Source organism: Neoarius graeffei, chromosome 17 (assembly GCF_027579695.1).
Source record: "Neoarius graeffei isolate fNeoGra1 chromosome 17, fNeoGra1.pri, whole genome shotgun sequence".
In the NCBI taxonomy this organism is placed as follows: Eukaryota; Metazoa; Chordata; class Actinopteri; order Siluriformes; family Ariidae; genus Neoarius; species Neoarius graeffei.
The window spans coordinates 35376964-35389662 of record NC_083585.1 but is presented as its reverse complement, the minus strand read 5'-3'; the positions used below and the strand labels follow the sequence as shown (position 1 = coordinate 35389662).

Sequence of the window (12699 nt, the reverse complement as noted above, 5' to 3'; positions counted from 1 at the left end):
GGATTGAGGTGGCCTACGAGCGGAAGAAGGCAAAGTACCTGGAGCTGGTAGAGGCCTGCAGGCTGAATGGTTGGAGGGCCCACTGTGAGCCAATCGAGGTTGGTTGTAGGGGATTTCCAGGGCAGAGCCTGCACCGCACACTCAGGCTTCTTGGCATCAGGGGGTTACAGGAGAGGAAAGCCACCAAGAACATCAGTGAGGCAGCAGAGAAAGCCTCAAGGTGGCTGTGGATTGAGAGGGGCAATACATGGTGTAGTGCGCTGCTTGGACACAAGTCGGGGACTGATCAACCCCGGCTGGGTCACCCAGGCGCGGGTGTCTGATGATCCAAGACCCGAAACACCCCGTGACCCTGGGCTTATCACTGAGGATGTGTCCAAGCTGCACCATTCAAGGTGTTTCTAATAAAAAAATTATCCACTTTATTCTTATGATTGGGCATAGATAAGATACCAGTCCAACCCTGGACAAGATACAAGTTCATCACAAAGCACCATGCACATGCACCTTCATAAATTCATTCATACCTAGCGGCATTTCAAATAGCAGCAAAACATGAATAAATAATTTTTATGTATTATGTCTCCAAATGTGGTCCCCTAACTATGTTTTGAAATGGAGATATTTCAGTTATTTCTCTCTGAACCTATTTCTCTTATAGACAATGGAGTTATTTCTCTTCTATTTCTTTTATCTTTATTGAGAAAGAGAAAAAATGTCATAAAACTTCCATGCTTTTTGTTAGAATGATCTTACATTTAACTTTGTTTGGGCTCAAGAAAGTATAGATGTAAGATCAGAACAGAGAAGCAAACAGTCATGTACAGTAGGTTAAGAGACAAACAGGGTTTGTACCATGAATTTACTAGGGATTTTGTTGCAGTCAAGTACCTGAAAAGCAATCAATGAAGAAATCCCTTGACTCTTTGGCAAACACCACCTATCACTCTTTCACACACCATAAATATAGGTGATTTCATACTTTGGTAACACACTGAATACACGCCTGCTTAACTCAGTCCAAAGCCCTTTGATATTTGCTTCTCACCAGCTTTTATTTTTTTATCGTATAAGAACTTTGGTGCACAGTAATCTTTCCAGAATACTTTGAATACTTTGATTCTTTAAAACTTAGCTGTAAGTTTTAAAGTAAGTAATTATAATGCTTTCTGTTAATTCTGTATGGCTAAACTTGACTGTTTGGATTAATTTTAATGTGTCATACATAATTGAAATGATCCTTGATAACCTAGCTATGTGTGTGATCAGACATTGAGCTTACATAGAAAAATATGTAAGCTATTCTCTGTCTGTGTATATATACGGTATATATATATGCGCATGCTTTAGCATGTTCAAATCACTATTTTAAATCAATTTATCTTGTTATTTGTAAATAACTGCCTTTCTATTTGCAACTTTAAAGAACTATATATGCCACTGACTCTGAAGTGATATGAACTCCAAACAAAAATTTCAACCTTGCTACTGATGCCTACACTCTACAAAGAACTACAGAGATCATCGATTTTAAAGAAACACGTTTGAAATAAAAAGCAGATAAGCACACTCTATACTCTATAATGCATATTTAGATATAGATATATATTTACAATTGACAGATCACTGCAAATTGTTCAACTTGTTCAATTTGCCTGTACGGTCTCATTTTACAATTATTAAACACAGTCTGCTTAAATTATATCATTTAATCTTCAAAAACAATCATGGTAAATTCAACACATTTCACTACTATTATACTGACTGGTTACTTTGAGGTAGGACAGACTAACTACATTTATTTTTCTCTTTTGATACTATTGTACATAACAATCATATTAGCAAATTCACTACTTATTGCTGTAATTTATGTAGAGAGATCCCTACATGAACCCATGTATATTTTACTTTGTTGTTTGTCTCTGAATGAATTATATGGCAGTGCTGCATTTTTCCCCTTTATTTTAACCAATATATTAACCACATTTCATGAAATTACAATTGCTTCTTGTTATGTACAGATATTTTGTCTGTACACATATGCAAATGTGGAATTTGGAAGTTTAACAATTATGTCTTATGACAGGTATATGGCTATCTGTTATCCTTTACTATATAGCAGTATAATGACTTGTAATAGGGTATGCATATTGATTGTACTGGTTTGGGTTGTATCTTTTTTAAGGTTCATGATAAACATTTTTTTAAGTTTACGCTTAGAGCTATGTGGAAATATAATAGAGAAAGTGTGGTGTGACAATTATCTTCTTGTGAAACTTGCTTGCTCTGACACCAGTGTGAATAACATTTATGGTATAATTGGTGCCACAGTCACTATAGTTCTTCCCTTAATAATTATTTTATATTCATACATGAAAATATTGAGAGTTTGCTTAAATTCCTCTGTAGAGACTACTCAAAAGGCCATGAGCACCTGTGCACCACACCTTGTTTCACTCTTAAATTTCTCTCTTGGCTGTTCATTTGAGATTTTCTCAAGTAGATTTGATAAGATATACATGCCTCCTGTGTTGCGTGTGATAATTTCAGTATATTTTGTCATCTGTCCACCACTACTTAATCCTATTATGTATGGTATAAAGTTGTCTAAGATAAAGATGGCTTTTAAAAAACGTTTTTAAGTGTTTGCTTTGCCTAACTTGTTAAGATGACCCAAAAAGACCCATTACACACACACACACACACACACACACACACACACACACACACACACACACACACACACACACACACACGCAGGGTGTTTCAAAAAAATTGATATCATTTCACAATCTAATAACTTTTCTAGTTCTCTTTCAATTGACCTCAAATTTTAACAGCATGTGTGGAAAGAGGTCAAAATTTTATGTTCATTCTTTTTTGTTTTTATATTTTTAAGTATAGAAATGCCATTCACTGTAAAAGAAAAGGCATTTTGTGTTTTAGAGTACACTGCAATACAGTCGAACAAGACTGCGCAGCGTGCATTTATGAGAGAATTCTCTAAAAATGCACCAATTGCAATGCAGATTTGGACATGCCACATAAAGTTCAAAGAGGAAGGCTGTCTGTGTCTGTCTGTGTGTCTCAGGCTGCGCACATAGTGAAAATCGTTCATGGAATCCACATACCTTTGAATTTTTCATTCAAATTTTGAGAAATAAATCTAATATTGCTCAAAATTAAGCCAGTCCAGTTTCATTTGCCTAGACTATGTAATCTCTGGGATAATTACATCTCAAATAATATAAAATTTTTTGAAACCCCCTCTGTGTGTGTTTATATATATATATATATATATATATATATATATATATATATATATATATACACATACATACACACACACACACACACACTTGAGGGTAAGTCAAAAAGTTCTAAGACAGATGTTATAATTTCAAAAGGAATTCAATAGAATTCAATAAAGGAATACAAAGAAGGAATTCTCTGATGGAAACGTTGCTTGCAGAAGTGTTTAGATTTAAATGGAGGATATGTAGAGAAATAGCTTTATCTTCATAAATAAAGATTTTTTTCCTTTGTCTCGTGTGTGTGTGTGTATATATATATATATATATATATATATATATATATATATATATATATATATATATATCTCACAGAGTACTTTCTAAATACTTTCAATGGCCTTTCAAATTAGTGATGCAGAACTTAATTAATCAAAATTGCTGTAACACAATGGTTTCATTACAAACTAAATTTCACTGACTATATATTATTGAGATGCTGTTATGAGGACAGTTATGTTTACAATGAAACATTTGATGTGGATTCTCAAAATAAAACTCATTATGCATGGGAAAGGGCAGGCAACATTCACAATTTTTTTTTTGTTATGAAGGACTGTCATTAGGCCCACAGACTTAAATACCTAGAAGTCCTGACGAAACAACAAGAAGGCAGCATATGTGTATCTGACACAGTAACTGGTTCTGACAAGTGTGTATGTATAGTTTGAAATACATATCAGTTACTACTTTGGAAGCAGTAATGTAAGTGATTTAAAAGGTCTCACAATGGAAAATTTCAGGTGATAAGCCAAGTGTGAATGTTGATATGAGTACTGTATATGTATATAATGGCATTTGAACACACAGTGTATTGTTAATATTCCATATAAGAATTATTTTTTGAACAATCTGCATATGATATGCAGATAGAAAGGTGGTGGTGGTATACTACATACTATTTAAATGTTATTATTACCTCAGCCACCTTTGTTGGAGGAGGTTCTGTTTTCACCTCCATTTATTTGTTTGGTTGTCTTTTCCCAATCTCACTGAAAAAGGAGTTAATGGATGTTGAAGAAATTTTAAGGAAAGGTGGGCCAAGGAACAATTCATTAGATATAGTTGCAAATCCGGATATGCATGTATGGTAGATACTGGGTCTAGATACCCGTATGTATGCGGCTCCAGGATTTTTTTTCCTTTTTGTGCCTTTTCCCACTACAATTCAAAAAGTAGTGAACATATTTTGATTAAATTTTTAGGAAAGATGGCCCATGGGCCAAGGAACAATTGGTTGGATTTTGATGCAAATCCGAAAATGTGGCTTGGCGGAGGTTTGCACTCTACCGAGTACCCTTCTAGTAATACCCAGTCATCTTACTGACCTGTTGCCAATTAACCAAATTAGTTTTTTTAGCATTACACAACTTTTTCTGTCTTTTGTTTCCCCGTCCCAACTTTTCTGAAATATGTTGCTGATATCAAATTCAAAATAAGTATATTTTTCAAAAACAGTAAAATTTCTCAGTTTCAGCATTTGATATATTGTCTTTGTACTATTTTCAATGAAATATAGGGTTTCCATGATTTGCAAATCTTCACATTCTGTTTTTATTTATGTTTTACACAGTGTCCCAACTTTTTGGAATTGGGGTTATAGATTTAGGTTCAGGCCTTCAAATTTAGGCAGTCTGTGCAGCTAAGGAGATTACTGTAGAATAGATATCAGTTATAATTGCACTGCAACCCCTCTATAAGGAACTCTTTTACTATGAACTTTTGCACATAGCAAACTAAGTTCATGTTTCCTGTCTTTAGTGGCACTGAGTTGGAGTCTTCAAAAAAGCATCACTGTCTCACATCCACACACGTTTGTGCTCAGATCATTCAGTGCATGCACAGTGCCATTAGGACTAATGACAGTGCTATGTACTTGTTCCAGATGAGAGCACAATCACAGCAGGCACTTATAAGGACTCTTTGAACACACTGACTTGGCAAAGTATACCGGTATGTGCTGTACTTAGGCCCTGTTCACACGGCAACGGATTCAGGTAAATCCGATAAAATTTTTTATCGTTTCGGCCTGGCGTCCACATGGCACCGGCGTTTTGGGTGCCCCAAAATGATATTTTTTGAGAACAGTTTCCAGAGTGGAAAAATCTGGCAATGGCGCCGTTGCGAAGTCGTCTGGATGAGTAGAACGGATTTGTTTACGATGACGTCACAACCACATGACTAGAACAAGCAGCACTCACTCATTCACGCCGGGTAGAAGAAGGGGTTTATGCGCATGCGTCCTACTTCTTCTATTGTTCTGGTGTCTCCAATGGAACCGTCTTACAGCGCACATAGAGGTGTGGCATGTGTATTGCATCGTTTTCAGCAAGCGTTGCATTGCCATATGTACCTGATATTTTACTGATCCGTTGCCCATGTGGACGCGATATTTTTTTTACCCGCTAAAAAAAAATCTCGTTGCCGTGTGGATGTAGCCTTAGTGTCTCACATTATCAAGCCTTGTATCTGTGTATTGCCTTTCTGGTTTTGACTTTTTATGTATTTGGACTTTGCTTTTCGTCTTTGCCTCTGCCTTGCTTCACCATTGCCTGATTCATAACACTGTGTTTGTCTTACGTTTTTGAACTGTTTGCCTGCCTGTTTTGTCAATAAACACTCTTCCTGCAATTACATCCATCATTTGCCTGTTTATATGACACATTGAGCCATAAATTCCTCTTCCCACTAGAGACAAACAATAAGTAATCAAGTACGCAGTCAAGTTAACAATGTGTTAACGACATAAAACAAAGGCTTAACTAACCTCGCTGAGGTGTTGATCAGTAACAATTATTGAGAACAGTGATCAAAGGACAAAATGACTGCTGATACTGCTGAACTGAACACCTCATTTGAGTGTACTAGCAGTGTTTTTATACCATCATCTAGTCCTGCAGCACAGCATAAATTACATCACCAGTGATTTGCAACACACGAACTGAACGGTGAAGATTTAGAAAACGTAGTGAATCAGTCGGTGGACATTGACAATGACACACTGGTAAGCTCTGCCATTTCCACAACAGATGAAGAAATCATCACCTCTAGCCACCATCCTTTAACTGAACTGTGATCATGACTCAGAAGGAGAAATTAGTGATAAGGAGAATGTGCTTAAAATTTTGCATATACCATGAGTGTTTTGTGTGAGAAGTGGGTCCATTTTAGTATTATGACTTATTACTGTAGGTGAAGGTGGTTGACTGAAATACATGTGACAGATGGATGTAAAAGCAGAAAGGAGTTTCATGACGTAAACTGCCAGACAAATCCAAAACTTTCAAGAAAAGGCAGAGCCAAAAAACAGGCAATGGTCAGGTAAGGCACAAATAGGTTATCAGAGGCAATATCAAATGGCAAAGTCCAAAGTAAAAAAACAAAGTCAAAACCAGAATAACAGCACACTAATATAAGGCTTGAAAAAGTCAGGCAAACAGACACTGAGCATTTACTTCACAAAGTAAGTGCAAAGCTCAGAGGAGAGTCCTTTTATACTTTAACTGTAATGCTGCTATGATCAGGAACAGGTGTGTGTGATTAGAACTCGGGAGACTGAGAGTGGTGAGGTGTTGTAGTCCATGGCAGCCATATTTGAAGGCCATGGTGAATTTTGGAAAACAGAGTCTTGAGTACTCACAGGTGCAGGTGTGATAGTGATGCACATGGTTAGTCATTGATCTAGCTTCCAGTGTGATATGAGAAATGCTAACATTGTCACCTTTTATAAAAACAAAGGTGACAAGGGAGATTGTATCAGCTACAGAAGGATAGCACTCCTATAGGCAAGGCATTTGCTCATGTCATCTTGCAACAGCTGTGAAAAATGGCAGAGAGAATTCTCCCAGAAAGCCAACGCTGGTTCCACTCAAAGAGATCTACCATAGACATGAGTTTCTCACTCTGCTAATTGCAAAAAAAAAGTGCCATGAACAACAGAAGCCTCTCTTCATTGCTTCTGTGGACTTAAAAAAAAGCCTTTGACACAGTCAGTACATCAGAGCTACATCACACCCTAAAAGCAATTGGCTGTCCTCCACTGCTGGTCAGCCTCATAATGTCCTTCCACAAAGAGATAGAAACCACTGTTCACTTTGATGGATCCACATCTGACAGCTTTATGATAAGAAGTTGCGTTAAACAGGGCTGTGTCCTCGCTCCAACACTCTTCGGAATATACTTTGCAGTATTGCTTGAAATTGTGTTCAAAGATTCACCTGGTTATGTGCTGCTTCACTGGAGAACAGACAGCTAACTGCTCAATTTGGCAAAACTCAAGGCAAAGACAAAAGTGAAGCAAGGAACACAACAAGATCTCTTCATTGATGATGCAGCACTTGTTGCTCACAGCCAGACCACCCTGCAAGAGATGACTGATGCCCTAAACGAGACTTGCAAAGCTTTTTCATTGGTCGTCAATGTAAAGAAAATGATTGTTCTAGCCCAAGGAGCCTCCTCCACCACTGACACCCCAAGACTTGGTGGAAGACCTCTTGAAATTGTCCACAAATTCTGCTACCTGGGATCAACTGTGTCATCCATGATCCCCCTAGATGAGAAACTTAACTACAGAATTGGAAAAGGTGCCATAACCTTTGGAAAACTGACAAAATAAGCCTGGCAGAATAAGTACCTGACTATAACGACATGCATAATGATTTTCAAAGCCTGTATGCTCAGCACACTTCTCTATGCCTCAGAGATATGGACCATCAACAAGGGACAGGAGAGAAAATGTAATTCATTCCACTTCCATTGCCTTTGTAAGATTTTAGGCATCAGCTGGCAAGACAGAGTACCAAACCCGAGTTCTTCAGATGGCAGAGTAAACAACAATCATGACCATCATGAGCAAAAGAAGGTGGAGATGGCTTGGACATGTGGAGAGGTTGGACATCACCTGCATTCCAAAGCAACTTCTTTTTGGTGAGCTTGCCAATGCACAATGTTCTCATGGAAAGCCCAAAATACATTTCCAGGATGTGTGCAAGGACACTATAAAACAGTTCAACATTGATTCCTCCTCCTTGGAATGAAGTGCCAATAACCGGCCTGTGTGGCAAAACACACTGAGTATAGGCACCACCCTACAGGTGGAATGCCTGCACTCAGAATGGGAAGAAAAGTGCCAATGCAGGAAGCAGAGGGCCAGTGCCCTACCTGGGGTTGCTGACTTCCCTTCCGACTTGTGCAGCTGCCTCTGAAAATTGAACATTGGTCAAATCTCCTGTGAGCTAAGCTGAAAGACAAGGGGACAACTCACACATCACCTGAGCTGCTAATATTGTCTGACAAGACAAAAAGAGTCAACAAGCTCCCAGTGACAGAAAATCATAACTGATATTCTAGAGAACTGTGTGCTTCAAACTTTGTGGAAACAGTTGGGAGAAGGGTTTGTTCAGGACCTATACCATCTAACAAGATGCTACTATACAACAATCCTCACAGAACCTTCTGCAAATGCACAAAACTAAACTGATTTTCATCCTTTTTTTGAAAACAAACATATAATATTTAACATTATGCAAATTGAATGTATGCTCACTGAATACACAATTGTTACTCACTGCAGAAAAACAGGTGATGTTTTACAGAGTTTTGAAGTGGTGCAAAGACAACTGACTTTATTCATTGTTTAGTTTTGCATTCATGTGAAAAAGAAAATGGAACTGAGGCAGAGATGCCAACATACATGATTTGGGCATAGCAGCTACGGATTTGAAGCACAATTACGGTGCTACATGTCAACCTGAAAATAATACATTTTTCAACAGGTTTTGCTTGTGTATCAATCGAATAAAGATATTTTCGCTGTTCGGACTGTTCTGCGCGTCATTGTTTACGCTGATTTGGGTAATTCTGGGAATTTCCTTATGTTAGCTGTGCTGTGATTGGCTGAGAGGTGACCTGATTCATGCCCTTGGCCAATCACAGTGGGTGTTAAATGCAGTGCTCAGAAACGTGCAGTAGTGATGCATAGTTGTCTTCATGGAAGCAAACTGTCTTCGTCAGTCATGTTCCAGAACTGAAATTTTCGAGTTCTCTCACAAACTAGTGTCAGGTGTGAAGTGAAGACAGACCATGGATTGTGAATGATGGTGTCTCCACCTAAAAAGAGGAGGGCGAACAGCAATTTCTAGCTGAATACACGGCCAAGTGAGCAGCTGGGTAACATACAAGCAATTCATGATAGCCAAAGGTTCAGTGTGCCACTGCCAGTCATACAACAGAAATCAAAGTCAGCTAAATACAACAAATTATCTAAGTAACTTTAGCATGATCAGTTTAATTAAATGTTGTATGCATGGGTATCTTTTAGTATGGAATTTATTAAGAAAACAGTTCAGGAAGTAAATACAGTATTAATTTTGTTGTTATTGAAAGACCTATACATAAACCTTTGGTCTTTTAGTCTGGCTTTTTTTGTTGATCATGATGAAACTACTGAAACACTGCATTACAGTACAAGCTCAGTTATCTGAACACCTTTTATCCGAACATCCTCTTAGTTAGCCAAACATTTTCCCCAGAGAGTTTGGATAATTGAGCTTATACCGTACAATACATCCTGCATTTATTTTCCTCAAAAAGTAGCTCAAAATGGCCTAGATTTCATCTCTGAGCTTCCATGAAATTTCATTTCTGGGGGGCCTCCACAGCCCCCAGACCCCCGGCCTAAAAGGAAGCCTCACTTCACTTGGCTTCATCTTGCTGTGCTCAGAGATGCTACTCTTTTTCATTTGTCAGTGTTGGCATCTCTGCTGAGGTATTGAATGTAAGAATGTATTCATCTTTATTATCCACTTTATTCTTATGATTGGGCATAGATAAGATACCAACCAACCCTGGACAAGATACAAGTTCATCACAAAGCGCCATGCACATGTACATTCAGAAATTCATTCATACCTAGCAGCATTTCAAATAGCAGCAGAACATGAATAAAGAATTTTAATGTATTATGTCTCCAAATGTGGTCTCCTAACTACGTTTTGAAATAGAGATATTTCTGTTATTTCTCTCTGAACCTATTTCTCTTAGAGACAATGGAGTTATTTCTCTTCTATTTCTTTTCTCTTCATTGAGGAATAGAAAAAAAATGTCATCAATCTTTCATGCTTTTACATAGAATGACCTGACAGTTAACTTTGTTTGGGCTAAAGAAAGTATAGATGTAACATCAGAACAGATAAGCAAACAGTCATGTACAGTAGGTTAAGAGACAAACAGGGTTTGTACCATGAATTTACTAGGGAATTTGTTGCAGTCAAGTACCTGAAATGCAATCAGTGAAGAAATCCCTTGACTCTCTGGCAAACACCACCTATCACTCTTTCACACACCATAAATATAGGTGATTTCATACTTTGGTAACACATCAAATAAGCTCCTGCTTAACTCAGTCCAAAGCCCTTTGATATTTGCTTCTTACCAGCTTTTATTTGTTTATTGTATAAGAAATTTGGTGCACAGTAATCTTTCCATTTAGCCGTAAGTTTTAAAGTAAGTAATTATAATGCTTTCTGTTAATTCTGTATGGCTAAACTTGACTGGATTAAGTTTAATTTATTATACATCATTGAAATGATCCTTGATAACCTAGTTGTGTGTGTGATCAGACATTGAGCTTACGTGCAAAAATATGCAAGCTATTCTCTCTGTCTCTGTCTATCTATCTATCTATCTATCTATCTATCTATCTATCTATCTATCTATCTATCTATCTATCTATCTATCTATCTGCAGGCTTTAGCATGTTCAAATCACCATTTTAAATCTATTTGTCTTGTTATTTATAAATAACTGCCTTTCTATTTGCAACTTTAAAGAACTATATATGCCACTGAGACTGAAGTGACATGAACTCCAAAGGAAAATTTCAACCTTGCTACCGATGCCTACACTCTACAAAGAACTACAGAGATCATCGATTTTAAAGAAACACGTTTGAAATAAAAAGCAGATAAGCACACTCTATACTCTATAATGCATATTAAGATATAGATATATATTTACAATTGACAAATCATTGCAAATTGCTCAACTTGTTCAATTTGCCTGTATGGTCTCATTTTACAATTATTAAACAGTCTGCTTAAATTATATAATTTAATTTTCAAAAACAATCATGGTAAACTCAACACATTTCACTACTATTATACTGACTGGTTACTTTGAGGTAGGACAGATTAACTACATTTATTTTTCTCTTTTGATACTATTGTACATAACAATCATATTGGCCAATTCACTACTTATTGGTGTAATATATGTAGAGAAATCCCTACATGAACCCATGTATATTTTACTTTGTTGTTTGTCTCTGAATGAATTATATGGCAGTGCTGCATTTTTTCCCTTTATTTTAACCAATATATTAACCACATTCCATGAAGTTACAATTGCTTCTTGTTATGTACAGATATTTTGTCTGTACACATATGGAACTGTGGAATTTGGAAGTTTAGCAATTATGTCTTATGACAGGTATATGGCTATCTGTTATCCTTTACTATATAGCAGTATAATGACTTGTAATAGGGTATGCATATTGATTGTACTGGTTTGGGTTGTATCTTTTTTAAAGTTCATGATAAACATTTTTTTAAGTTTACGCTTAGAGTTATGTGGAAATATAATAGAGAAAGTGTGGTGTGACAATTATCTTCTTGTGAAACTTGCTTGCTCTGACACCAGTGTGAATAACATTTATGGTATAATTGGTGCCACAGTCACTATAGTTCTTCCCTTAATGCTTATTTTATATTCATACATGAAAATATTGAGAGTTTGCTTAAATTCCTCTGTAGAGACTACTCAAAAGGCCATGAGCACCTGTGCACCACACCTTGCTTCACTCTTAAATTTCTCTCTTGCCTGTTCATTTGAGATTGTCTCAAGTAGATTTGAGAAGATATACATGCCTCCTGTGTTGCGTGTGATAATTTCAGTATATTTTGTGGTCTGTCCACCACTACTTAATCCTATTATGTATGGTATAAGGTTGACTAAGATAAAGATGGCTTTTAAAAAACATTTTTAAAACTGTTTGCTTTGCCTAACTTGTTAAGATTAATTCAGATAAATGTAATTGATCTTATTATGATGACCAGAAAACGCCATTAAAATATATTTCTATCCTACAAAGAAAAAAATACACACACACACACACACACACACACACACACACACACACACACACACACAGAGAGAGAGAGAGAGAGAGAGTTGTGGTCAGAAGTTTACATACAGTGACATTAATGTCATCTTGGATATGAATGTCATGGCAATATTGGGCTTTCAATAATTTCTGAACTGTTTATTTTCCATGACGAAATGATTGTACAACATATTTCTTTAATAGAAAAGACCCATGAATTTGGTGCAG

At 36.8% G+C, this 12699-nt stretch overlaps 2 protein-coding genes across 2 annotated transcripts; both read left to right on the top strand.

The window, feature by feature from the left end:
• Nucleotides 1-1727: 1727 nt before the first annotated feature.
• On the top strand, nt 1728-2642 carry LOC132901148 (olfactory receptor 4B13-like). The gene has a single exon (XM_060943499.1). The coding sequence runs from the start codon at nt 1728-1730 to the stop codon at nt 2640-2642; it is 915 nt and encodes a 304-aa protein (XP_060799482.1).
• An 8797-nt stretch (nt 2643-11439) lies between these two features.
• On the top strand, nt 11440-12354 carry LOC132864690 (olfactory receptor 4B13-like). Its single transcript, XM_060898104.1, has one exon. It carries the CDS (start codon nt 11440-11442, stop codon nt 12352-12354), a length of 915 nt encoding a protein of 304 aa, XP_060754087.1.
• Nucleotides 12355-12699: the final 345 nt, after the last annotated feature.